This window comes from Sus scrofa, chromosome 10, assembly GCF_054392235.1.
Source record: "Sus scrofa isolate SSC_HxYL_T2T_F1_AM1 chromosome 10, Sscrofa_HxYL_maternal_Yorkshire_Landrace_v2.0, whole genome shotgun sequence".
NCBI lineage: Eukaryota > Metazoa > Chordata > Mammalia > Artiodactyla > Suidae > Sus > Sus scrofa.
The window spans coordinates 22,353,911-22,380,728 of record NC_139392.1 but is presented as its reverse complement, the minus strand read 5'-3'; the positions used below and the strand labels follow the sequence as shown (position 1 = coordinate 22,380,728).

General features: G+C 52.2%; 1 protein-coding gene across 4 annotated transcripts in view; it reads left to right on the top strand.

Annotated features, from left to right (window-relative positions):
* The window catches only part of CAPN8 (calpain 8), a 147,276-nt gene that overhangs the window by 44,749 nt on the left and 75,709 nt on the right, over window positions 1–26,818 (top strand). The window contains exons 11-20 of one of the 4 annotated variants that reach the window (XR_014817503.1): window positions 4,618–4,829; window positions 6,651–6,687; window positions 9,996–10,064; window positions 13,051–13,108; window positions 14,182–14,246; window positions 17,068–17,136; window positions 17,552–17,630; window positions 18,429–18,545; window positions 19,415–19,473; window positions 21,000–21,274. Coding sequence is in view for 2 of the 4 variants with exons in the window: in XM_084979342.1 (XP_084835468.1) it covers window positions 4,578–4,829; window positions 6,651–6,687; window positions 9,996–10,064; window positions 13,051–13,108; window positions 14,182–14,246; window positions 17,068–17,136; window positions 17,552–17,630; window positions 18,429–18,545; window positions 19,415–19,473; window positions 21,000–21,023 (829 nt within the window). In the remaining 2 variants the exon portion in view is untranslated. Of the gene's footprint in view, window positions 1–1,945; window positions 2,270–4,577; window positions 4,830–6,650; window positions 6,688–9,995; window positions 10,065–13,050; window positions 13,109–14,181; window positions 14,247–17,067; window positions 17,137–17,551; window positions 17,631–18,428; window positions 18,546–19,414; window positions 19,474–20,999; window positions 21,275–26,818 lie in introns of those variants that run through there. The other 3 variants (XM_084979342.1, XR_014817504.1, XM_084979343.1) reach the window with 3 other exon arrangements.

The following is a 26,818-nucleotide window of genomic DNA, read 5'->3' as shown; positions in this document are numbered from 1 at the left end:
GACAGTTTTGGAGAGTAGGCAGGAGGTGCATACGGCCAAAAGGTGGGCGACATAGGGACAGTGGCCACCAGCTCTGCCTCCACTGGCTCCTCTTACACATAACCAGATCAGCAAAGCATTCTTTCAAAGGGACATGAGCTAACACTCGGAAATAGCTTTGTGGGCACTGCGTTTGCTCTCATAAATTATATATACAGCATGTCAATTTTTCCGACATCAGTTTATAGCTGCTTATAAAATAACCCATGTATGTGATCTGTGGACCTTCTTCTTAGAGCCAGAGGCATATAATTTCGAGCATGACACCTATGAACACGAGCCGCTTTAAAGTTCAGTTGAGGGGGTGTCCAGCATTGTGGGGCGTGACTGAGGGTGTAGGGAGTTGCCTGGGCTGTGGAAAGTACCCACTATGGGCGGGCGGGAGTCTACGGATTGAGAGGGTCCCATTCTCTGACCCCTGCAGCTGCCTCCTCTGCCTTTAACTGTCTGCAAACTGGAGTCTGGCTTGAGGTTGGAAACCTGACACAGATTGAGAAGCAGCCAGAAACTCCCCCGGAGGCTAAAGAGCCCTGCTCGGCTGGCCTCCTCTCTCTCCCATGTTAGCTTCCTGCAGTGACATCGGGCTCCTGCCAGGCAGGCCTGTCATTAACATTCAGGATCCTGCATTTCGAAGGTGACTGTCCCTTTCCATCTGTCAGTGGGCGCGGCCAGCCTGTTCTCCAGCCTGGATGCTCTGACTGGGACCCAGGCCTGGCGGCTGGCTCCGTTCCTGCCCAGAACTCAGGACAGTGGATTCAGAGCCCACTGCCCGAGGAGATGGGGGCTGAATGGAAAGATTGACAGAGTCCCCGCCAAGGGGGTGAAGGCAGGCAGGCAGGAGGGCGAGGCTTGTCCCCTGAGGACCTCTGCTCTCCCAGAGGCCTCTCTCTGGGTGTTGTTGGTTTTAGACCAAAGTATAGAGGAGTGACAGTGACCGGGGACTTCTACCTCTGCGGGCAATTATGGTGGGGGCTCCAGAAGGAAGACGCCAGCTGATGCAAATTTCCCCTAATTTATTTTTCTTCCGAGTTGGCAGTTGCCCGGGGACCTGGGCCCCGAACAGTGCCCTTCACGGTCTTTTGCTCAAAAGAGCGTTCAGGGGGCCGAGGCAGGAAAAGGACCAGAGGGGATTGAACCCTCTTCTTCCCCCTGGCCTGGGGGCCTCCCACTCCGCAGCTGAGATCTGTGGGCGTCACCATTTCCAGTTGCAAATAATAGGGCCTAATTCTACCTAGACTCGTGCAAAAGGAACTTACCGGCTCAGGTAACCAAACCCAGGGAAGGACAGGATGCGTGGAGCAGGGGACTGGCACATGCTCAGGACGCTTTCTGTCTCCTGTCTGGCGTCAACAGCATCCTCCCTGTCTGGCTTTCTGCACCATCTCCCTAAGGTCACCCACATAAAAGAAGGCCGCCTTCTCTTGGTTCCAATTCAAAATCCTAGAGAAGCCTCTCCTGGGACGCAGCTTGGGTCACGTGCCTCTTCCTGGACCAGACCCGTAGTCAATGGTGATTAAGTGGTGCCTCAAGCTGAGTAAGACCCGTTTCTGGCCAAGCCCTGTGATCTGGAGGCCAGGTCTGTAGGTCTGGAAGATGTTAGCTCTCATTTAAACCCCTAGGTTATTATTCCTAAGAAATTGGAGTTCCTTCCGGGTAGATTATACCAAGAGAAAACCAAGTTGAAACTTTAAAAATCTTTCTTTAGGATTTCTAGGGCTCAGGGGTACGCGGATGGCCTTGAAATTCACCCATGACTTTCCAGTTTCAGAAATGCTGATCAGTCAGTGTAGCACAGACTTCCTCTCGGGGCCTAGGACTGCACTGTCTGGCTGCCAGATGTGGGGAGGCATGCATGAGGAAGACAGTGGCACCTTTGAGTGACCTGCTCTTTTCTCCTGTCCTGTAGGTCCCCAAAGAGGTATGTGGGCACTGACGGAGGTGTTCCTCCTTTGGTAAGGAAGCTGGGCTGCCTCCTCACATGGGCACCCGGTAGCATCTGCTGCCTCTGATGGATTCCGGTTCTCCCACGAACAGACTCTCACCTGATCCAGTGAGCGGGTAACCCTGAGAGTGGGTGAAGGCAATGGGGTCCCAGCCACCATGAAGGGGACAGTGATGACCTTTGCCCCCTGTGTGCCTGCTGGTTTGATCCAAACAAGATGACTGTGGCTCACTTGGGCTCCTGTTTATCTAGCCTACAGAATAAATGGCCTGACGTCTGATAAGAAAAGGAAGCACCAAATTTATATTTTTGGCTCCTGGCTCTTCTGGTGCCTCTTCAGTGACTGACAGCTGGGTTAGAGAGACAGGTCATCGCTGTCATTCTTGCATCTGGGGTTTCCTGTCACTGTCTCCAGCTTCACCTGGTTGTCCTAGCTGCCTTCTGTGAGAAGGTGTCATCAACACAGCCAGCAGAGTCAGACCCCAGATCATCCTGGCCCAGCAGGCCTCTCTCGATGGCACACTGGGGACACCCGGGGACCCTTAAAAATCTCCATGGCCAGGCTGCACCCCACCGATCAGAGTATAACCTCAGGGGGTGGTTCCAGTGTGCAGCTGAGGTTAGAAACCGATGTCTGGGGCTCCCCCAGCCGGAGTCTGCTGCGCTAACTGTGAAGCAGGGCGTTTGCCATGCTGTTCTCCCCCTGCTCCCCTGGGTTTTCAACCTCGGCCACCTCGTAGCATGTGTCGGCGAGGCCCAAGTTCACAGGCTCCAGCCCTGGCCTTCGGCCAAGGCTGCCAACCACTGGTCACCTGGCTTGGTGGCCCCCAAAGTGCATGTTATTTGTTATGGAGGCAGCAGACCAGGGGGTGGACGATTTAGAGCAAATACCGCTTGGCCACCTGAAAGTCATTACCTTCAAACCTGAGCTAAATCTGATCCATGGTGGTTCCCATCAGAAATAGCCCATTTAGGGAGTTCCCATTGCAGCTCAGCGGGCTGAGAACCTGACCAGTATCCACGGTGATGCTGGTTCGATCCCTGCTCCCGCTCAGTGGGTTAAACATCCAGGGTTGCCATGAGCTGTGGTGCAGGTTGAAGTTGTGGGTTGCATCTGGCGTTGCCCTGGCTGTGGTGTAGACCTGTGGCTACAGCTCCTCTTGGACCCCTAGCCTGGGAACCTCCATGTGTGGCCCTAAAAAGAAAGAAGAAAGCCAGCCAGCCCCATTTCTATAAGAGGCCCTCCGCACACACAGTGCAGCTGCCCAGTGCCCTCAAGGTGTCGCTGTGGAGCCCGTGGTCTGCAGGTGCCCCTGGGCCTGTAGTCAGTGCTTCCAAACCACTGCTCAGAAAGCCCGGGGTCCCACCCCCGGAGTCTCTGATTCTGTAGGTCTGTGAGGGGTCTGAGAACTTCATTTCCAACAAGCCCCCAGGGCTGCTCACGTGGACCCTGGGCCCACACGTGCATGGCTGCGCCAGGCCATGGGGAGGTGCTAGGGCCAGGAGCCCCATGCCTGTGTGAAGCCCCAGCAGGACAGAGGGGCCCAGCTCCTGTCCTATGTCCCCAGCTTCTCCCTCTGTCCTCCCCAGTAAGGCTTCTCTCAACTGTCCCACCCCGGGTTCTTGCTGGATCGAGACCTGGCCCTTTCCCAGTCCAACCCCCATGTATAGCTACTGTACTTCTCCCTGTGGGTCCCACTTCCTCCCCTTGCTGCCCTCAGGAGGGCAACGATGTCACTTAGCTGCTTAACACTTGGACTTGGGGGATTCCAAGGCTGCTCCAGCTCCCAGGTCATCATGGGCTGGCTGGGGTCCCCTGGAGTCCTGACCAGGGTGGTGGGGGCAGATGGTGCCACCTTCCTCCCCTGCTGAGCAAACTTGTGATCCAAAGAGGGTCTGGTGACCATGAATGGACCCTGTCCACTCCGGGGGGTGGGGTACATTCCAGCTCTGGGTCACACTGAAGTCACAGCCCTTGCGGCTTTCCCGCAGCTGCCTCTGTCACAGGTGCCTTGATGAAGATGGATGGTGAAGCTACAGCGCCACAGGGAGGCTTGATGGCAGCACTAATGACATGGGCACCTGTGTTTTGCAAGCGCTCTGAAGTCACCAATTAGCCCGAAATCACACCCCCACCGCTTCCCTCTCCTGCCAACAAACAGATGGGTTCTGCTGCGGCCGCCCCTCTGTCTGCCTCCCAGGCCCCCCACCCCCAGCCAGATCGTCGGGGTTTCCTTGCAGAAGAGCAGTGCTCCCAGCCAGGTGGCCCTTGTGGCTACTGTTGCTTGAGAACTAGGATTGAAGCCATGCCCCAGGCACAAAAGTCCAGAGAAACGCTGAGCACACACACCAGAGACCCTGCTGTCCAATCCCTCATTTAACCAGGAAGAGAGCAAGGGGTCTGGCCAAGGTTGCATGGTCAAGGTCAGTGTCTCCCCTGGGCTGGGCACCCAGAAGCAGCTCGGAAAACACTTGACGATGGACGCAGGGTGAGTGCAGACGGAATCCAGGGTCCGCGGATGCTCAGCCCAGGGTTGAAAATCAACGATCCCCAAGTCGGGGCCATAAACCTCCACTCTTCGGCCTCCTCTTCTAGGATTTCAGGAGACCTTGACCCTGACTGTTGCTTTGTGCAGCTGGAGAGTCCCACGGACGCGCACCTGGGCCGGGACTTCTTCCTGGGCCGCCAGCCCTCCGCCCGCTCTAGCACCTACGTCAACCTACGCGAGGTCTCCGCGCGCCTGCGCCTGCCGCCGGGGGCGTACGTGGTCGTGCCGTCCACCTTCGAGCCCTTCCGGGACGGCGACTTCTGCCTGCGGGTGTTCTCCGAGAAGAAGGCCGAGGCCCTGTGCGTGTCCTCTCCCTCTGTGGGGGGTGCGGGAGGGGCCCAGAGCCGCCTGGCCCCTTGCGGGCGGAGGGGACCCGGCCTGGCTCCCCGAAGGCGCCGGTGGAACCCTAGGTCCCAAGGCCCTTCCCTCGCTGGCCCCTTCTGCCCCTCCGCTTGGCCTGTGGGACACCCGGGGAGTTTGCTGGAGACAAAGGGTAACAAGGGCCTGGTTACAAACAGGCTTTCCTCCCTTCAGCGGGGGTTGGAGGGGGGAGGCGGGCACCGCAGGGAGAAGGATCTGGATGAGAGCGCCGTCTCTTCCTGTCACACACCCCATGCAGACACACATACACACCCCGCACACTGTACACACCCCCATCGCAGACACACACACACACACCCCCTGCACACTGTACACACCCCCATCACAGACACATACACACACCACACACCACACAAACCCATCACAGACACATATATACCCTCACTGCAGACACACACACACCACACTGTACACACCCCATCACAGACACACACATACACCACACTATACACACTCCCACCACAGACACACTCCCACCGCACACACCCATCACAGTACACACATATACACCCTCACTGCAGACACACACACACATGCCACACACTATACACACCCTCACTGCAGACACACAGCACACTATACACACCCCATCATAAACACACACACCACACTATACACACTCCCACCGCAGACACACACACATACACACCACACACTATACACACCCCCATCGCAGCCACACACACACCACACACACTGTACACACCCCCATTGCAGACACCCCCCCCCCCCCCCGCACACTGTACACACCCCCATCACAGACACACACATACACCACACTATACACACCCCATCACAGACACACACACACCGCACATACCCATCACAGTCACACACATATACACCCTTACTACAGACACACACACACACACACATATGCCACACACTATACACACCCTCACTGCAGACACACAGCACACTATACACACCCCATCATAGACACCCCCCCACACTATACACACTCCCACCGCAGACACACACACATACACACGACACACTATACACACCCCATCACAGTCACACACACTGTACACACCCTCACCACAGATATACCACACACACACTATAACACTATACACACCACACACACACATACACACACCCCTCATACATGCACACTACACACACAACATATGCTACACACACGTGTATACATATACACAGACCAAACATACCACTCACATCACAAACACACCATACACACACCTCACATGTCTTATATACACCACACACATGTAGCACTTATATAGCACCCACATAAACACCACACACAGACCCCACACATAGTATAGCTCCCCCACTACACACATACAACACACACACACACACACACACCACACCCAGTGCACCACATACCATGCACGTATCTGCATGGACGCACAGGCCGTGGGCTTGATGGCTCATTCCCCAGACACCATTTCAAGAGGGATTCGCATTGCTAGATTCCTGGGGCAAAGTGGGGAGAGAGTTCTTGTGAAGAGCACTCCACCAAGGTAGACATTCTAGATTCCATGAAGGGCTGACTGAACTTAGCAGCTCGTGTCTCTGGTGAAAAACTCAGGGTGGGGTGGGGGGTGGGGAGGTGAAGGGAGGGATCCTGGTGGAGTTTCTGTAGTTTGGTGCTAGTAGCGTGTTGGGAAGCCAATCCTACAGCAGGGTTAAAAACTTCCCAAAGAACCTAGCCATTAGCTATAGTTTTTACTTGCTCATATTTGTTTTTTACTTTCTTTGTATTTCAGGGAAATTGGGGATGTGGTAGCTGGAAACCCACATGAGGTATGCCACCTTTTAGTATGTCAAGCTCTGACACTGTTGCAGAGCAGTTATTCGGGGTTATTGATTCATCACTGTTCTTTATATATTGAGGACAATAACTGTATTCATCAGGGCTACAACATGTTCTAGGTCCTGGTTTTCCTGATGAAGATGAGAAAGATGTAGCCCTGGGAACCCAGGCTTTGCCACACCTTCCTACTCTTTGGGGGGAGTCTTAGGGTCCCCCACATTCAGGCAGGTGGGTCCCCAGAGCACTTGCTGTGAGCTTGAGCAATTCTGGGCAGGATGGAGATGGCAATGGGAGAAAGAGCTCTAGTTCCTGCTCTTGCAGAGACCTATAGTCTTTTAGAGGATGATTGAGGGAAGCATATTGAAGAAGATAAAGGGGAGCTTATGCAGAAACGCATCTTAGCCTTTGTGTGTGTGGTCTAGGGGGGCTGGATTCCATAAGCTAGTTTGGAGCACACTTTGGAGGAAGAAATGAGTAGAGGTTGAGGTTCACTCTCCTCACTCCATATGCCTGCCTTGTGGCTCAGGTGGTGAGAACTGTCCTTCCTCCTTTGTTCCTGCTACATCAACTTAAACCTGATTCTAGGAGTTCCCTTTGTGGCTCAGTGGAAACGAACCTAAAACCTATGAGGATGCGGGTTCGATCCCTGACCCTGCTCAGTGGGTCCAGGATCTGGCGTTGCCGTGAGCTGTGGTGTAGGTTGCAGGTGTGGCTTGGATCTGGCATTGCTGTGGCTGTGGTGTAGGCTGGTGACCGCAGCGTCGATTCAACCCCTAGCCTGGGAACTAGGCCACAGGTGCGGCCCTAAAAACCAAAACCCAGAACGGGGTCGCCCTGCTGCCATCTCCCATGGTCTTGGGGTTTTCTGAAACCAAAACAGCAAGTCTTTTCAACCCCGGGTCCACCCTGGCCTCCCTTGGGACACCTGCCGTCTCAGTGCATAGGTTCCCTCATGTCTGGTAGCTCTTGGTCTTCAGGACTAGGTCTGCAGTTTAGACTCTCTGGTCAGCCAGGAGCTGCCAGGCCTTTGGGGTTCAGCCTGTCTTTTTGAGGTCCCCAGAGCACCACGTATGGAGCCTGCCCAGGGTTCCCAGTATTCCGGGGCCCTGGGGACAGCCGACACCTTCTTGGCCTCAGGGAAACTGGGCCTTTTCTTTCTCTCTAGGGATGGATGAGTGAACAAACTGAAGTATTTTATATGCCCTCTTTTTTTTTTTTAAATGGCTGCAGGGGCGCACATGGAAGTTCCCAGGCTAGGAGTTGAATAGGAGCTGCAGCTGCAGGACTACACCACAGCCACAGCAATGTGGGATCCAAGCCTTGTCTGCGACCTACACCACAGCTCACAGCAACTGCAGAGCCTTAACCCACTGAGCGAGGCCAGGGATCTAGCCCACATCCTCATAGATACTAATCAGGTTCATTGCCGCTGAGCCAGCATGGGAACTCCCTTCTCTTTCCTCCTTTCTTTTTCTTGCTCCCCTTTCTTTCTTTTTTCTTTTCTTTCTCTCTTCTTTCCTTCCATCCTTTCATTTTGCCCATGTAATTTCATACTTATTTCCCCCCAGAATCATAGACTATTACTCCCTATTCAGAATTTGTGGACTTCACACTAGATTCAGGCTATTGTATATTGTATTACATGAACAATACAATGTTTTTATTCTACAAAACCACTTTAAAATCACATATGTGTGATGAGAAACGTTTATCATTTTTTAAAAAAAAGTTTAGATGTGTTTCTGGATTTGCTTTTCATGAATGTGAACAATATGATAGGCATTAAGCAACCCAGTGCAACCCCCCCCCCCCCACAGTGTGACAGATGAGAAAGCAGAGCCCTGGAGAGGTCGAGTCAAAGTAGGATGCTGACAGCAGCCGCTCTGGGGGTCAGACTGGCGGCCGGTGGGACAGCACCCGGCCTTTACTTGGAAACCTGCCTCCACTGTGTAGCAGCTGCGTGATCTTGGCCAGTTACTTAACACTCAGGTTTTCCATCTGTGAAATGGGGATGGCGATGAGACCAGCTGCCTAGCGTAGCCATAAGATTAAGGGAGCTAATCCATGTGTAGTACCTGGCAGGTAGTAAGTACTCAGCAAAGGTGAGTATCATTACTACTGCTGTTACTGTTCATAGTACAGTATCATCAGGCCATATCGGGCCTTTTGCACTTTTCTGAGTGATGGTTTGGCCAGAAATTTCTGGAACTCTTCAAGACACCTCAGAAACCTGACTTTCTCCTTTCTGTCTGGTGGTGACAGCTGGGGAGGCCATCCTCTTTTGGAAAGGGTCCAGCGTCTTATCAGAAAGTCTCTGGACAGAGGCATTCATAGAATGAGTTGCAATTTTCAAAGGGCTTTGACCCCATGAGTTCTCATGTGATTCTCAAATGATCCCATGTAACAAGCCTAATTAATGTAATACTGGACTCAAGGAAATTGATGCTTAGAGCCCTAAGATGGAGTTCAGTAAGTGGTCAATCTGGTGTTTGAACTCCCATCTTCTGGCTCGTAGTTCTGCTATTTCCACTGGGTTGTGATAACTCCTTTCTTCCTTTCTTTCCTTCTTTCCTTCTTTCTTTCTGTCTGTCTGAATTTCTGTCTTTCTTTTTTACTTAGGGCTGCACCTGCAGCATAAGGAAGTTCCCAGGCTAAGTAAGGGTCTAATCAGAGCTACAGCTGCCGGCCGCAGGCACAGAAAGGCCCGATCGGAGCCGCATCTGGGACTACACCATAGCTTGAAGCAAAGCCAGATCCTTAACCCACAGAACAGGGTCAGGGATCAAATTCACATCCTCATGGCTACTTGCTAGGTTCTTAACCTACTCAGCCACGACGGGAACTCCGATATAACTCCTTTTTAGTTGTGTTGCTATTTCAAAATCTGGTAAAATCTAAGAAAATACATATTAGCACTACCTCAGTACTCATGCAATACTTGAGATTCTCACACCTCCTGAAAGTCATTGGTGAATCTCTTAGGAGCTCACAGACCCAGACTGGGATTCTTTGCTGTCAGTGTTTCCACCACTCTCTGAAAGCGATTCAGGGTTGAAATCCGAAATTCAGGGTCGGCGGTGGATCCCTTCCTCCCATTGCTCAGAGAGGAAGCCTCTAGACCCTGGACCTTGCAGGACGGGGAGCTCCTGAGGCCGTGACCTTGGATGTCCCCTGTTTATCACCGAGTGCCCCCACCTACCCCACACCTGGCACGTGATAGACACAGGATAGAGGGAGTAAATGATGACTGAACGGATGAACGAGTCCATATTAACTCTGCAATTGCCCTGCCTTTTAGCCACACCCCAGCGAGGTGGCTCAAGAAGACGGTCCGCTCCAGAGCCTGTTTGAGAAGCTTGCAGGGAAGGTGAGTGGGGGGGGGGGCAGCGTGGCTCCCCAACGGGCAGGACGGTGTCTAGGAAAGCTTGGGTCATCCTGGTTGTGTTTCCCTCAGGCCCCCCAGCTCTGTTTGGCCTCCTGCTGTCAGTGTTTCTGCCACTCTGAAAGCGATTCAGGGTTGAAATCCAAAATTCTGAAGCCTGGGGTTCCCGTTGTGGCTCAGCAGGTTAAGAACCCAACATGATTTTTGTGAGGACATGGGTTTGATCCCTGGGTTAAGTGGACTGAGTGGGTTAAGGATCCGGCATTGCCACAAGCTGTGGTGTGGGTCTGAGATGTGGTTCGGATCTGATGTTGCCATGGCTGTGGTGTAGGCCAGCAGGTGCAGCTCTGATTCGACCCTTAGCCTGCCAACTTCCATGTGCCGCAGGCGCAGCCCTAAAAAGGATGCAAAAACAAACACACACACACACACAAAACAAAGAGTCCTTTCCTGCACTGCTGGGCAGAGGGATTGCGGGACCAAGGCCACTTTGCTTGCTGTGCCCACTGTCTCTTGAGAAAATAGAAAATCTGCATCCTGCCGAAAGCCTTTCTGTCTGTACATAGGCCTTGTTGGATCTGACCAAGATGCCAGGAGGCAAAATTGCCCTAAATCAATATCCTTCAGAGGAAGAATTGCACAGCCCAGGCAGCAGGCAGCTCAGTTAACCTGGCCTGGGCTTGGTGCTCACTGTCCCGCTGCCCGGCCTGCCCCCAAGGTGGCCACCAGGGCTCCGCCTGTGGGATTCAAGCCCAGGCCAAGTTCTGGCACCACTCGGGGGCATGTGGCACCAGGGCAGATGCTGCCGTGCCCGCTCCTTCCCTCCCCATCCTGGTCCTGCCGACTTGGCTGATTGTGATTCTAGTCCCGTGGGGCCCTAAATCAGAGCAGACTCAGGCTCCAAGTGTCACAACTGGCCCCGTAAATACAGCGGATGTGCTGCTTTTTGAAGAATCATGAGGTTGGCCAAGGGGCCTTGGACAGGGTCCGTCACTACAGGCGGGAAGAGAACTACAGAAATTTCTCTCTATCGCAGTTCTAGAGGCTGAAAGTCTGAGATGCTGGCCTGGCTGGATTCTGAGAAGGGCCCTCTTCCAGGGTGCAGGCCATTGATTTCTCACTGTGTCCTCACGTGGTGGAAGGAGAGTGAGGGGCCTGTCTGGAGTTCCTTGTACAAATCAGGGCACCAGTCCCACTTATGACTGAATCCTATTCCAAAAGCCCCTCCTCTTAATACTATCACATTGGAGGTTGGATTTCAACATATGAATTTGGGGGCCAAAACAGAAGGGGAAAAACAATGTACCCCACCCCCAGAGAAGTTCAGAGCTGCTTTCTTTCCTTTTTTTTTTTTTGGTCTTTTTAGGGCCACACTTGCAGCATATGGAAGTTCCCAGGCTGGGGGTTGAAGCAGAGCTTTAGCTGCTGGCCTACACCACAGCCACAGCAATGCAGGATCCAAGCCAAGTCTGTGACCCACATATACCACACTCATGGCAACACCAGATCCTCAACCCACTGAGTAAGGCCAAGGATCGAACCCACACCCTCATGGATGCTAGTAGGGGTCATTACTTCTGAGCCAGGACAGGAACTCCAGAGGCACTTTCTAAACTCAAGGATAGAGTAGAAAAAAATACAACAAAATCTTCAGCCTAAAATACAAGCTGGGAACACAATTCCCTTGCCTAGCCGTTCCAGAAAGCTTTGCAAAAATGAGCCAGTTTATGTTTTAGAGGGACACTCAGACCAGTGTTTCTGCCAACAAAACCTGTGGCCTTAGCTGCCAAGGGGCCCTATTTTATTCAGCGCATCCAGACTGATACCACATACCAGCTCCTATTTAGTTTTCCTGAGAAGTGCCTGCTGGCTTCTCTCCTGCCTGGTGGGGTGGAACCAGTTGCTGTCCCTGCTCTGCTGGAGAAGGGTTGGGCACAGAGGGGCTAAGGAGCTGGCTGGGGCACAAAGCCTCGTGAGGGACAGGCCAGGGTCTCGACATCCCACTCCGGCCCGGCGGCTTTTCAGAGGGTCCCCAGGTCTTATTATCGGGACTGGCCGTTCTGAGCCTGAAAGAGGCCAGCTGTGCTCCCAAGCCAGGCTGCTCTGTGCAGCTCCTGTCTTGCTTGTTTCCCGTAGAATAGCCTGGAACTGGCTGGAGGGGGTGAGTGGGACCCCAATGGTAAGACCACACCTCTCCAGGGAAGTGACTTGGCTAAAATCACTTAGCCCAGGGGCGGAGTCACGACTGGACCCCGTATCCCAGACCACGCCCCTTCTCTGAGCCTCTGTCGTCATCCTGCCTCAGGTCTGCCCTCTAGCGGGGAGTTAAGGGACCAGCCGTCCTGCTGGCTCAGTGTTTATCCCACAGGGGAAGTTCTATTCCCCTAAATCTCTCCTTCCGCTTTGAGGTGAGATAAGGAGTGAAGTAGCAACTCCCAGAGGTGCTGTGGTGGGGGAAGCAGACGTTTTGGGAGTGAGATGGTCTTAGGTTTCGAATCCCACCTCTGCCACTGGTGGCTGGGAACCCCAAGCAGGTATGGCACATAGCAATGACAAATTGCATGGTGTATGTGGTTTGCCGTTTAGAGTCACAGCTTCCTTAACTCTAACGGGGGTGCAGAACTGTTCTGAGGGTTTGGGGATGTCCCGCCCCGGCATGTGGCTTGTCAGCTCTGGCTCCTGTCACTGCTCCTCTCCATGTTCTGGCTTGTTAGGCAAGCCCGGAGAAGGCCAGCAAGCAGGGTGCAGCCTCCTGTGCGGGTGTACCCTGCTCGCCCCATTCAGTTCACTTCCTCCCCACCCCCATACTGGTAGGAGTCCCAGAGAAACTGCAAATCGGAGTTTTTAAAGATGTCACAGCCTTTTCACATCACAGGTTTGGTCGACCTGGTGTCTGACTCTAGGTTAATTTAGTGTCTTGAAAATGCTTGTCAGGGCCTGACACGAATTCCATTTGGGTTCTTTTTTCTAGGATTCTGAGCTTGGTGCCAATGAACTCAAGATGGCTCTGAATGAGGTGTTTTCCAAGCGTAAGTTCTTCCTTGGGGCTTTTGAGGAAATTGGGAGCCTAAGAGAGATGCTGGGTGGGGGTGAGGGTGGGGGCAGGCATGGGGCCAGGAGCACTGCAGAGGGGGACAAGGGGCCTTTGGCCTCTGACCCAGGGCCCTGATTCCCTCTGGGCTGAGAAAGAGAGTGGCCAGCAGGTCAGAGAGGCTGGAGGGGTGGGGTGCTGGGCAGGTGAGGACAGGGCTGATGGTGCCCCCCTGCCTCCCAGCCCATGGAGTCCTGAGTCCTCTCGAATCCTGGGAGGAATGAACTGGGCTGAAAGTAATGTCAGTGAAATTTTACTTTTTGTTGTTGTTGTTTTTTTGTTTTTTAGGGCTGCACCTGCAGCATATGCAAGTTCCCAGGCTAGGGGTTGAATCAAAGCTGCAGCTCGCGGCCTATGCCACAGCCACAGCAGTACTGGACCCAAGCCACACCTGTGACCTACGCTGCTGCTTGCAGCAATGCTGGATCCTTAACCCACTGAGAAAGACCAGGGATCAAACCCACGTCCTCATGGGTACTAGTTGGGTTCATAACCTGCTGAACCACAATGAGCATTCCCCATAAAGTCAATAGCTCCCATACTTGGGAAACTGCAGATTAAGAACTTTTTTTCTCTTACACGTCTCTGGGGAAGTTGTGACGGGGGAGGATTCCAACTGTCCTGGACCCTGACGCTTCCCCATCTTCAGACTTGAGCCCCTCTGTGTGTACCTTCCAGTCTCAGAACTCCAGTCCACCCCCCACCCCCACCCCTCCCCTTTTATTGTTCTTATTCCCTCTCATTGTCCTTATTCTCAATCAAAGCTCAGAGACATTCGTCTGCTGAAGTCCCGTGGCAAAGCTGAGGTTCTGAACCCCAGTGCCAACACCCACGGGACCCTCCTCCAGGGGGGTCTCTGCAGGGAAGCCCCCGTCGTGCTCTCCCCTTTTTGTGAAGCTGACATTCGCCTCTGGACTCTGCCTGGCATTGTTGGTGGCCTCCTGCCTCAGAGATTATTTCCCATTTCAAGCGATCCTGATTCCCTCCCCTCTTTTCTGTTAAAACGCTTAGGATCTGACATAAAATTCAACGGCTTCGACATCAACACTTGCAGGGAGATGATCAGCCTGATGGATGTATCCTTTACACGGCACATTCTTTTTGCTTTGATCCTGACTTTAATGAAGGAAGGGAAAGTGGGCGAAGGGAACCAGCATCTCCTGAGCATTTGGCAGGTGCCCTGCTCAAGCTGGAAAGAGAAATGTCATCTCATGTGTGCCCCTCAGTAAGCTTGAGATTCTCTCTATTTTACGGGTGAAGAATCAGGCATGCCCTGTTGAAGGGCACTTGTTTAAAATCCTTTAATTCTGGCTCAGTGGAAACAAATCCAACCAGGAAGCATGAGGTTGTGGGTTCAATCCCTGGCCTTGCTTGTGGCTGGCAGCTACAGCTCTGATTAGACCCCTAGCCTGGGAACCTCCATATGCTGCAGGCGCGGATCTAAAAAGACCAAAACAAGCAAGCAAACAAACAAACAGTGGCCCAGTGGGTCCTGGTTGCCATTCTCCGTGGTGCTGATGTCAAGGGTGATCTCTCTGAAAACTTGAGCCTTGGGGGGTTCAAGTTCAGAAGGCCTCATTCCTGAAGAGCTCTGATGGCCTCCGGGGAGAGAGGAGTGATTTGACTTGCGCAGTGGCCATTCAGAGGGCCAGCATGCCCATGCTGACCTCCGCCAGGGCTGGAGGGGGCGGGTGCTCTTGAGGTCCCAGAGCTTCAGGTGCTGGGCCTCTCCAGCCCTGTGTCCTTCTGTGACGCCTGCATAGTTAACAGTTTAATTTGTGGGCCACCAGAAACTGTAAGAGTTGATGCACTTTTCTGCAAATAGTTCCTTGATTTCTGAATCTTTCTTCTAAAACTGGCCCTTGGACTTTAATTTAGATTTGAGAGTGACCTTGTAGTCACTTTTTATTCCCAGTGGTATTTGCATTTTCATGGCTCCAGGAGGACAGTGACTCTGTCATTCTTCAAGAATGTCTGTTTGGAATTCCCGCTGTGGCTCAGCTGTTAACGAACCTGACTAGTATCCATGAGGACATGGGTTCGATCCCTGGCCTCACTCAGTGGGTTCAGGATCTGGTGTTGCCATGTGCTGTGGTGTAGGTCAAAGACATGGCTTGGATCCCACGTTGCTGTGGCCGTGGTGTAGGCCGGCAGTTTCAGCTCTGATTGGACCCCCTCGCCTGGGAACCTCCATATGCCTTGGGTGCACTCCCCAGCAAAAAAAGAATGTCTGTTCTGTGGTTTGGATGCTTTGGGGGCAGTGGTTCTGAACCAGGAAATGTGGCAGAACCACCCATGGAGCCTTGTGTAAATATAACAGCCATGTTGAGATAGAATTCACAAATCATGCAAAGGGAGTAATTCAACGGTTTTTAATTTATTCAGAGTTGTGCAAACATCACCACTCATTTTAGAGCATTTTTATCACCCCCAAGGAGACCCTGCACCCATATTCGTGGTCACTCCCCACGTCCCCTCAACAACCTCAACCCCTTTGCCTACAACCACTTTCTGACACTATAGATTTGCTCATTCTGGATATTTTCACATAAATGGAATCATATAATATGTGGTCCACTATAGCATGTATCAGCCCTTAAAAACCATGGAGTTTAAAAAATCTAGTTGCCCATGGAGTTTCCGTCATGGCTCAGTGGTTAACAAATCTGACTAGCATCCGTGAGGATGCAGGTTTGATCCCTGGCCTCGCTCAGTAGGTTGGGGATCTGGTGTTGCCCTGAGCTGTGTGTAGGTCGCAGATGTAGCTCAGGTCCCGTGTGGCTGTGGCTGTGGTGTAGGCCGTCAGCTACAGCTCCAATTCGACCCCTATTGTGGGAACTTCCATAAGCCACAGGTGTGGCCCTAAAAAGCAAAAAAAAAAAAAAAAAAAAAAAAATCTAGTTGCCCAAGTCTCACTCCTGGAGATGCTGATTCGGTAAGTCAGGGATGGAGCCTGGGAGTCTGCAGGCAATTCTGGAATTGAGGACACCCTGGGAATCTGGCACAAGGGCTTTGGAACAGACAGGAGTCCAAGTTCTGGTCCCAGCTGTTACTAACTAACCGTATACATTTGGATAAGTTGTTGAATGCTGTGAACCTCAGTTTCTCCTCCTGGAAAATGGGTAACAGCGTGTGGCTCCTGTGGTCATGGGAGGATGAGATGAGCTGCAAGCATACTTGGGTCTGGCTAGACCAGAGCACTGGCTGACTGCAGACTGCTCTTCTCAGACATGCTGGTCGAAGTAGTCCTGAGGGTTTGAAAGCTATGTTGTATCCAACACTTAGTGTGGATTGTGGTTACAAGGACAGACCTTTTTTTTTTTTTTTTCTTGCATTTTAGGGCCACACCCACAGCATATGAAGTTTCCCAGGCTAGGGGCCCAATCAGAGATGCAGCTGCCGGCCTACACCACAGCCACAGCAACTCGGGATCTGAGCCTCGTCTGCAACCTACACCACAGCTCACGGCAATGTCGGATCCTCAACCCACCGATGGAGGCCAGGGATTGAACCTGCATCCTTATGGATACTAGTTGGACTCATTACCGCTGAGCCACAAAGGGAACTCCCCACTTAACCTTCTTAAGGACCCAGGATGACGAGGGTGCTAGATGCTACTGGCTGATATTCTAGGAGGGCTTTAGGCTCCTGACTTGCCCTTTGCTTCTGGCTCTGTACCTGACATCAAAGGAGGGTGGGAATTATTTGAATTAGCATCATGTGAGTTTGTCTCCCGCCCAGCCCTTCCCACCATGTCCCCCAGGGCCCTCCCTGCTTACTGCAGATACGGATGTTCACTGAGGTCTTAAGACACTCACTGTGCAAGGTCACGGGAGAGGGAACTCCATAAAGCTTGTGGAATTTAAGCTTGATCCTGTTGGCCTTTAACCCGATTAGAGCAATGGGACAGGCACCTTGGGGCTGGTGGAATTCAAGACGCTCTGGTGGAAGATTGAGAAGTATCTGGTAACTCCCTCCTCCCTCGGGCTTCCTCTGGGCTCTGGTCACTCTCCTTTGTTCTCTTTCTAGCCCCTCACCCTCCCGACACCCATTCCTCCTCTGTTCCATACCCTGGTCCGACCAGATCTTTAATCACAGTCGAAACCAACACAAAACCTGGACATACTGTTCAGTAGGGACTAAGAAGCCGCTGAGAGACGCCGTGCCAGGGCCTTCACAGACAGCTCTGCTGTTCAGAGGCCCGAGGGACTAGCACCGGCCCTTAGCTCAGGCACTTGTGTTTGTTCTGGAAACTTCTCAGGAGGAATCGGTGAAGTCTTCTCTGAGGGAGCAGTGGGGCAGTGGGGGTGGGGTGGGGGGGAATGGATCTGCAGGGGCCACAGACAGCTGTTTGCCACCTGGAATTTTTCTCCTGCTTTAGGAGATCTACCGGGAAACCGATGCTAAGCACTTGGGGACCATCGATGCCCATGAGATGAGGGCGGCCCTCCAGAAGGCAGGTGAGGACACATCCTGCAGACAAGGTCTTGAGACCCAGATGTGCTCATTTTAAACTTAAATTTTTTTTTTTTAATTTTTAGGGCTGCGCCCACCCCCACCCATGGGATATGGAAGTTCCTGGGCTAGGGGTCCAATCAGAGCTGCAGTTGACAGCCTGCTCCACAGCCACAGCAACTTGGGATCTGAGCCATGCCTGCCACCTACACCACAGCTCACTGGCAGCGCTGGATGCTTCACCCACCGAGTGAGGCCAGGGGTTGAACCTGCGTCCCCATGGATACTAGTTGGGTTTGTTACCACTGAGCCACAAGGGGACCTCCCATTTTAAACATTCTTAATATGACAGTTGCTAATGACCACACGTGGTGGTTACCTTCTGTTGGGTGTCGATGGGACGACCATGGTGTGTTGAGCACCTTCCTTAGCCAGGGAGGAGGAAGGTTGCTGGATTCTTCAGACTCCTTCCAAGGGCTTTGGTGGTTCCTGAGCAAGTGACAGCGACCACCAAAGACAGGGCTGGGATGGAGATGGGCAAGCAGAGGCCGGCGCTCCCCTTCTCTGCTTGTTCTTGCTGTGGCCAATGCAATGCATAGCCCAGTTAGTGTTGGACCTACCGGGCCTCATTTTGGACCAGGGGGGAGGCGCCGACCCATTGAAGGTTAGCTAAAAGGAGACTGATTGGCTGACCAGACCCTCCCGGTATCCTTTGAAGGAGGCGGAGTCAGGCCTGAGTTGTGATGGAGACAAGGCCGAGCCCTCCCCACTGCCCCTGTGACCCTGGCACCCTCTGCCCGCAGGTTTCACCCTCAACAACCAGGTACAGCAGACCATCGTCACGCGGTATGCATGCAGCAAACTGGGCATCGACTTTGACGGCTTCCTCGCTTGTATGATCCGCCTGGAGACCCTCTTCAGTGAGTTCCTCCCTGCTTTAAACCCGTCCCATTTCTCCCGAGGTGCAGGGGATGGCGGTGAGGGGGGACAGGGGCGGGGCCAAGGCCAGGAGGCGGAACCAGCCACGCCTCCGTAACTGTGGCAACCGTGGTGGGGGAAGCAGAAATGGGAGGGGCTGAGGAAGTCCCAGATGGCCACGCCCATGATGCTGCTCCTCTGGGAGATTTAAAACAACTGCCGTGCACCTACTAAGTGCAATCAGTGGGCCAAATGACTGAGTCCCAGTAATGGTCCTTAAATGGCTTTTAGCATCTGTTCACATCTAGGCCTCGTGGGGATCATACGCCATGTGTCACCTCTCAGGGAGCGGACAGGGTCCCCTTCTGGAAGGCTCCAGATGGTCTTCTGCCTCCTTGGGCTCATGCTAAGGTATCCTGTCAAGGGAAGGAGCCTTCCAGTAAAGGCTGGGAGGTGGAAAATTCTACCAAGGAAGGGTCAGGAAGCCAGAGGCCAGGCTAAGAGACTGGATTACCCACAAATGGGGCAGTGCCCTCCGTTCCATAGCCTCATCCTCCACCCCTGTTGAAAGAATTGGAAGTTTCTAGAGCTTCTGAAGACGGAAATGGCAAAAGGACCATCTCTGTTCACAGCTGGATGTTCATCTATTTGGCCAGGGGGCCATCTGCTGCCCCATATCCCCACCGTTGGCACTGGATCTAGGTCTAGCTTTGTAGGGTCTCGGAAGCTAAGTGGGAGCTGGGAGGCTGCAGGGAGTAGGGGGAGGGTACCAGGTTGATCGGGGGCACGGAAGATGGACAGAGGCAGCTCTCTGGCTGTTCCAAAGTCAAAGAATATCCCAATCTGATTTCATTCCTCCTCTGGCATCTAGAAATCTTCAGCCTTCTGGACAAGGACCAGAACGGCATCGTCCGGCTCTCTCTGGCTGAGGTCAGTGGCTTGAATTTTGATGAACTGCTTTTGCCGATGGTGTTTGGAAATTCTTGGATAGTATTGCTGCCACATGCTATTCATTCACACAGACCTGTCTTATTTCGACGTGGATGCAATGCATGTTCTGTGGCAGGCGTTGCAGGTGGGGTGTGATTGTCATCCATCTTTCAGACATTTTTATTTATTATTATTGCTGTTGTTGTTGTTTTAAAGATATATCTACACTTACATTTCATATTTCAAGGATGCAAGCTCTTATTCATTTGGATGGAGTTGTGGGTGACTTTAAGTTAGACACTTAAAGTGTCTAACTTCTAGGAGCAGGGATCTTCGGTTGACCTATGGGATATCAGAAACAAAAGAATTAAATTGCAAAAAAGCAGAGTGGGGGTGCAAAATAATGGGTGTAAATGACTGTGTACAGGAGTTCCCTTTGTGGCTCAGTGGTTAACGAACCTTACTAGGAACCATGAGGACTCGGGTTCAATCCCTAGCCTCTATCAGTGGGTTAAGGATCTGGTGTTGCTGTGAGCTGTGGTGTAGCTCACAGATGTGGCTCAGATCCTCCGTTGCTGTGGCTGTGGTGTAGGCTGCAGCTGTAGCTCCGATTCGACCCCTAGCCTGGGAACCTCCATATGCCATGGGTACGGCCCTAAAAAGCAAAAAAAAAAAAAAAAAAAAAATTACTGTGTACAAGGCCATAATGTCCAACACAGACAGCGCCATTCCCTTCCCCTGTGGAGGGCTGCAATCTATGCAGCAGGGCCTTTACTGGCCTGTGAGGCTGCAGGTGTGCATGTGTCCTGAGGGCCAGGCCAGGAGGGAGGCCTTGCCTTCCACCCGCTTATCAGGCAGAGGAACTGAGCACCGGCACCTGGTCCGCCTGAATGTCTAAGTACAACCACTTTCTGGTCTTTTTTTTTTTTTTTTTTTTTTTTTTGCCTCTGGGGCATATGGAGTTCCTGGGCCAGGGATCACATCTGAGCCACAGTTGTGACCTAAGCCGCAGGTGTGCTGGATCCTTAAACCACTGTGTCGGGTGGGGGATGAACCTGCATCCCAGTGCTCCCAAGATGCTGCTGATCCCGTTGTGCTGCAGCAGGAACTCCACAACCACTTTCTTTTCTCTCTAGAATGGGAACATTGTTGACCCCTTTCCAGGGATCTCAGAAGGGCCTTCCTAGAAACATATCTGTGGATGCCTCCAAACACTAGCTCAGTAGTGTTGAACCTGAAATCAGCGTGCACACACACACACACACACACACACACACGCACACACACGTGCACACACACACGCACACACATGCACTCCTATTTTTGGCAGTCCCTTTGGGGCTCAGCTTTTCCTAAGTCATTTTTCCATGGGGCTCTGACCCAGGGGTAGTGACCTTGCTCAGGCGCTTACTGGAGGTCCAAGCTGGGACCAGCTAACACCCACGTGAGGCAGGGGACCGCCTCTGGCGCAGTCGCACCAGCTCCCGGAGGACCTCTGAGCTCACCTCCGTCTCCTTCGTTTGCAGTGGCTGTGCTGTGTGCTGGTCTGACCCAGGGTTTTGGACCTCATCGGTGACGCTCCGTGCCCACCTGCCTGCCTCTTTTCTCCCCTTCTTGACAGTTTTGGGAACAGTTATCCTCAAGGGGGCATTCACTGTTATTCCTCTCTTCCTTGCCTGTTGTTGTTCCCTGCGAGCCTGGCCTCTCTCGATGGAACAGCCCCAGGAGCTGGAGATCAGCAGCATTTAAGCTGATCTCGGGGCATAGGGGAGGGACAAATTAATTAAAGTCGTGGCCCACATGTGTTCTGCCTTTCTCCAGTGATATGCCATCTGGGGAGGGCCCTGGGCTGTTCCTTCTTTAGGAAGGCTGTTCTTCAGAAGTGCCGTGGCTCCCAAGTTCCCATCGTGGCGCAGTGGTTACCAAATCCGACTAGGAACCATGAGATTGCAGGTTCGATCCCTGGCCTTGCTCAGTGGGTTAAGGATCCGGCGTTGCCGTGAGCTGTGGTGTAGGTGGCAGACGCGGCTCAGATCCTGCGTTGCTGTGGCTGTGGTATAGGCTGGCACCTGTCGCTCTGATTCAACCCCTAGCCTGGGAACCTCCATATGCTGCGGGAGCGGCCCTAGAAATGGCAAAAAGACAAAAAAAAAAAAAAAAAAGTCCCATGGCTCCAAGCTGCCTCTGGGGTTTGCCTTTAGGGAAGGAGCCACTCCTGGCTTCCCTCTGGGGAGGGTGTGGGGCTGGGCTTCGGGGGTGGGGTACGGGGAAGAGGGCTTTCTTCTTCACTGGCGGAAGGTGCTGTCCTGCACATCAGTATTGGCTCGGGGCCAGGAAAGGAAAGGAACATTCTTGCTCTGAGGAGTTCTTCCCTGACCAATAGCTTGAGGAGAAATGCAGTTCAGGTTAGTTTTGGTCACAGCTGGACCACAGGGATCTTTATTGTGGATAAGAAACTAGATGCCATAGCCTCGAGTCCTAACGGGGAGCTGGGACAGGGCTGGCTCTTCTACACAGACGGTGGGAATGAAGGAGAAACAAGGATGAATGTCTCAGTCAGCTGCTATAGCAAATGTCGGAGACCAGGTGGCTTATAAAAAACAGAGTATTTTCTCACATTTCTGGAGGCTGGAAGTCTGAGGTCAGCGCGACGTTAGTTGGGTTCTGGTGAAGTCTCTTCTGCGTACAGGCTGCAGGCTCCTTGCTCATGGTGGAGAGCAGAGCGGGGAACAAGCTCTCTCATAATTCTTTGTTGTTGTTGTCGAGTTGTATGAGTTGTTTGCATCGTTTGGAGATTAAGCCCTTGTTGGTTTCGTCATTTGCAACTATTTTCTCCCATTCTGTAGGTTGTCTTTTTTTTTTTTTTTTTTTTTGGTCTTTTTAGGGTCGTACCTGAGGCATATGGAGGTTTCCAGGCTAGGGGTCGAATTGGAGCTGTAGCCGCTGGCCTACACCACAGCCCCAGCAATGCCAGATCAGAGCTGCATCTGTGACCTACACTACAGCTCACGGCAACGCTGGATCCTTAACCCACTGAGTGAGGCCAGGGATCGAACCTGCGTCCTCACGGATGCTAGTCAGATTTGTTTCTGTCGAGCCACTACGGGAACTCCTAAAGTATAGCTGATTTACAGTGTTATGCTAATTTCCACTGTACAGCAAAGTGACTTGGTTATGTAATATACATATGTACCTTCTTTTAAAAATATTCTTTTCCATTATGGTTTATCCTAGGAGATTGGCTATAGTTTCCTGTGCTATACGGTAGGACCTTGTTAGTAGATATAGTGGCATCTACTAACCCCAAGCCCCCCGTCCATCCCTCTCCCTCCCCCCTCCTCCTTGGCAACCACAAGTCTATTCTCCATGTCTACGAGTCTGTTTCTGTTCTGCAGACAGGTTCATTTGTGCCATATTTTAGAGTCCACATACAAGGTATATCACATGGTATTTGTCTTTCTCTTTCCGACTTATTTCACTTAGTATGAGAGTCCCTAGTTCCATCCATGTTGCTACAAATGGCATTATTTTCTTCTTTTTATAAGGCTGAGTTGTATTCCATTGTGCGTATGTACCACATCTTCCTAATCCATTCATCTGTCGATGGACATTTAGGTTGTTTCCATGTCTTGACTATTGTGGATAGTGCTGCAACAAATATTGGGGTGCATATATCCTTTTGAATCATTGTTTTGTCCAAATATATGCCCAGGAGTGGAATTGATGAATCATACGGTAGTTCTATTTTTAGCTTTTTAAGGAATCTGCGTACTCTTTTCCATAGTGGTCGCACTAATTTACATTCTTATCAACAACTTACGAGCCACAGCAACGTGGGATCTGAGCTGCGTCTGCGACCTACACCATAGCTCACGGCAACACCCACTGAGCAAGGCCAGGGATCATACCTGCATCCTCATGAATGCTAGTCAGCTTCATTTCCACTGAGCCATGATGGGAACTCCTATTTGTAGACTTTTTGATGATGGCCATTCTGACCCAATATCAGTCAACTTCAATGCTGCCTTCAACTCTCTCAAGGCCCAGGGGAAGAAGGGGTAGGTCCTTAACTGAAGGGGGCCATAGGAGCACCCTCTGGGTTGGCACCTCTGAGGGAGAGTTCAGTTCTTCAGATCATGGAGAGAGAGGTATATTTGTTTGGCAGCCAGTGGGTCCCAGCAGAAGAGAGGTCCTTCCTTATCCGGCCAGAGAGATAAGGGAGCTTTCATCACCAGAGGTTCCATTAACAGGACTCGGCAGGTGTATGTCCAGCTGCCCTCAGGCTGCCTGGAGACGCCCCCCGCTTGTCCCTGTCTGCCCAGCTGGTGTTAGTCTGATGCTCGCTGGCCAGGTACACCTACCCCATTCTGTAAAAATAACCTGCTCTAAAGCAGTTCTCCCTTACATTTCAAATACAGAATGGCTGCCTACATGGAAAGTGGTGTTCTAATCCACTTGCAACAGGCAGGTTTTTTTTTTTTAAGACCTATAGGCTACTTTGGGGGATAGTCCAGTAACAACAACAACAGCAAAAGAGCTTCATCGCAAAATGATTTTGCTTAGGGGGTCTTGGGTCCCATCAGGGTTGTCCTGGGTCTTCTTGCCAACACGGCCTGTGGGGCCAGAGATCTTAGCACTGCCTCGCTTTTCTCTTAAACACCTGAGCGTTTGCTTTATGCCCCTTTCTCCCCGCTGGATTAAGGCAGTGGAGGCGCTGCTTTTTGGTGTGGTCTCTTCATTGATGCAGCTGCATCTCAGGAAAGACGGGCCCCTCCTGAATGGCGTGTCCGGGGGTGGATTCCCCAGTGAGGTTCCTGCAGTTTCTGGGGCTTCCTCCCCCAGGCAAGTGCATTAACCTGTTTCAGGACTTCCTCATTTGTCTTCCCAGTAGAGAGGGTGGGTTTTGCACTGGTCCCTCACAGAAGCCCCAGGGCAAGTGCTGATATGCGGTTGCCGTGAGCTGTGGTGTAGGTCACAGATGAGGCTTGGATCTGGTGTTGCTGTGGCTGTGGTGTAGGCTGGCAGCTGCAGTTCCAAACCGACCTCTAGCCTGGGAACCTCCATATGCCTCAGGTGCAGCCCTAAAATGGAAAAAAAAAAAAAAAAAAAAAAAGAAGAAAGAACTTTGGCAATATGAATCCACTCTATCTGCTGCTCAGGCTGCTTAACTCTCAGTGCCCATCCCCAGCTTTCTCCCCAAGACCACGCAGGATGTTTTGCAGGCACTGGAATATGGGGAAAGGGCATCTAGTTTTCCCCCTACTGTGGTTGTTGTCCAAGCACGCCGTCCTTGCAGGCGGCATCTCCTGCTGGTGGCTTGTTGACTCCGAGACTGGGCTGGAGCTTCCTCTCTGGGGCCACACCCAGTCTTTGTTCAGGTCGTCATCTTCTCTGACCCTGAGAGTGAGCAATATTCCCAGAGTCGATGTACCAGCAGGTGCTCCTTTGGGCCAGTGGGGGGAGGGGCGCTGCTTGTCCTGGCCCTGGTGATGCCAGGCTCCAGAGGGCACAGCAGATCCGAGATCTGCCTCTGAGTATTGCCTGCGGGGAATGCCTCTGTCAGTAAAAACACGGGAAAGCAGACAGGGATTCTCCAGGATTTAGAAGGTGCCGTGGTTCCGTGCAGAGTCTAAGCCTTCAGTGTTGGCCTGTTGAATCAAATGGAATTCAACAGAGAAGAGAAGATTAGGAGATGAGAGACCTTATCTGGTGATGAAATTCAAGCCAGAATGTTCCTGCAGTCAAAGCGAGTCTGTTTGTGCTCTGGAAGGGGCAGGCAGGGAGCCTGTTCCAGAAGCTCACGGACACTCTAGTGTGGATTTGCACAGTGGGCTTACCCAGTGGGCACAGCCTCTGGAGGGCAGAGGGGGGGACTCCCAGGGGATGGAGCCATGCTCTTCAAGTCTACTCAGTAATTTAATCAATAAGCATCTTAAGCACCAACTACAAGCCAGGGTCTGTGCTCACCCTGGGGGTTACAGGGAGGGAATTGGAAGGTGAATGACACAGCTTTCTGCCTCCCAGAAACTTACAGTCTGATGGGGGAGACAGTCTCATATACAAATAACAATTTGAAACATCAGTGCTGGAAGGGAAGCACAGAAAAATCAGGTGAAAAGACGAGAGAGAGGAGCCTCAGGAAAGGGAGCAGGCTTCCTGCAGGAGAGGGGAGGAGGAGTTGGACAGCTGGGACTTCATTCATTCACTTGGTAAATATTTACTAATTAAGCATCAGCTACATTCTAGGTATTGTGCAGGCACCAGTAAATGAGAGGAAAAGACATTCCACATGCAGGGAACAGTGTGAGAAAAGGGAAGAGCCTAGGAAAAAAGTAGAGCCTGTTTGGAGAAGCCTGGGCTCTTCTGGAAGATTCAGGGCTGTGCTGTGACTTTGAGGCTGTCCCTGTATTCCCGCAGGACCTCCTGGGCCAGGAGGCGGCCACCTTCCCTTGTTTGGTACCGTCTTCTGTGCTGTGATCCTGCCTGGGGGTACTTTTCCTTTCTATAGAGGGAAGGAATTAGCTTATTCCCCACGTGGGCAAGACCCTCGACCCCCGGAGGTTCAGGTTGCTGGGTAACATCTCCTCCTCTACTCCCTTGGCTGGAAGCTGCCTCTTTGGGCCACTGAGAGCCACCTTCAGTGGCTGCTGCTTAGCACTGGGCCAAAGCACAGCCGGCTGTGGCCTCTGCAGCTCTGTCCTCACCACCCAGGGTGAAGGAGAGCAGGCCAGCTACCAGAAAGCCCCCGGGGGGGGAGGCCAGAAATGATCCCCTTGGAGCCGAAAGCCATCATGGCTGAGGAAGCACAGCGGCCTCCCGCTTCCACCTGCAATTCCTGAAACATTTACTACTAATTAATTTCTGAATTACACAACAATGCACTTGCTAATTACACTGGGGAAGCACCAACAGCTATAAAGGGGTCGTTATCTGTTGCACAAGTGATTCTAGTAGATGCTCTCCCAGAAATGAGAGAGGAAGGGAGGGTCGGGGCAGGGGAGGTGAGAGAGAGAGAGACTCAGAGACAGAAACAGAGGCAGAGGCAGAGGCGGAGACAGAAGGAAAGCCTGTCTGGCAGTCGTTGTCTAGGGACCTCAACAACCCTTCCAGAAGACGCACAGCCATCTCCACGCTCAGAGGGAAAGCTTCCGTGGGAGCCCTGCCAACTGTGCAAACACCACCAAATGTAAATAATAACACGCAGATGCGATGCAAACATAATGATAGCCGAACATTATGAGGAGAGAGACTCACTGGGGACTGGCCACGTTTTCACGTCGGCAAGTCCCATTTTGCACTGTGGTGATTAAAGCAGACTAGGTTTTTTTCTCTATTTTGTTTTTAC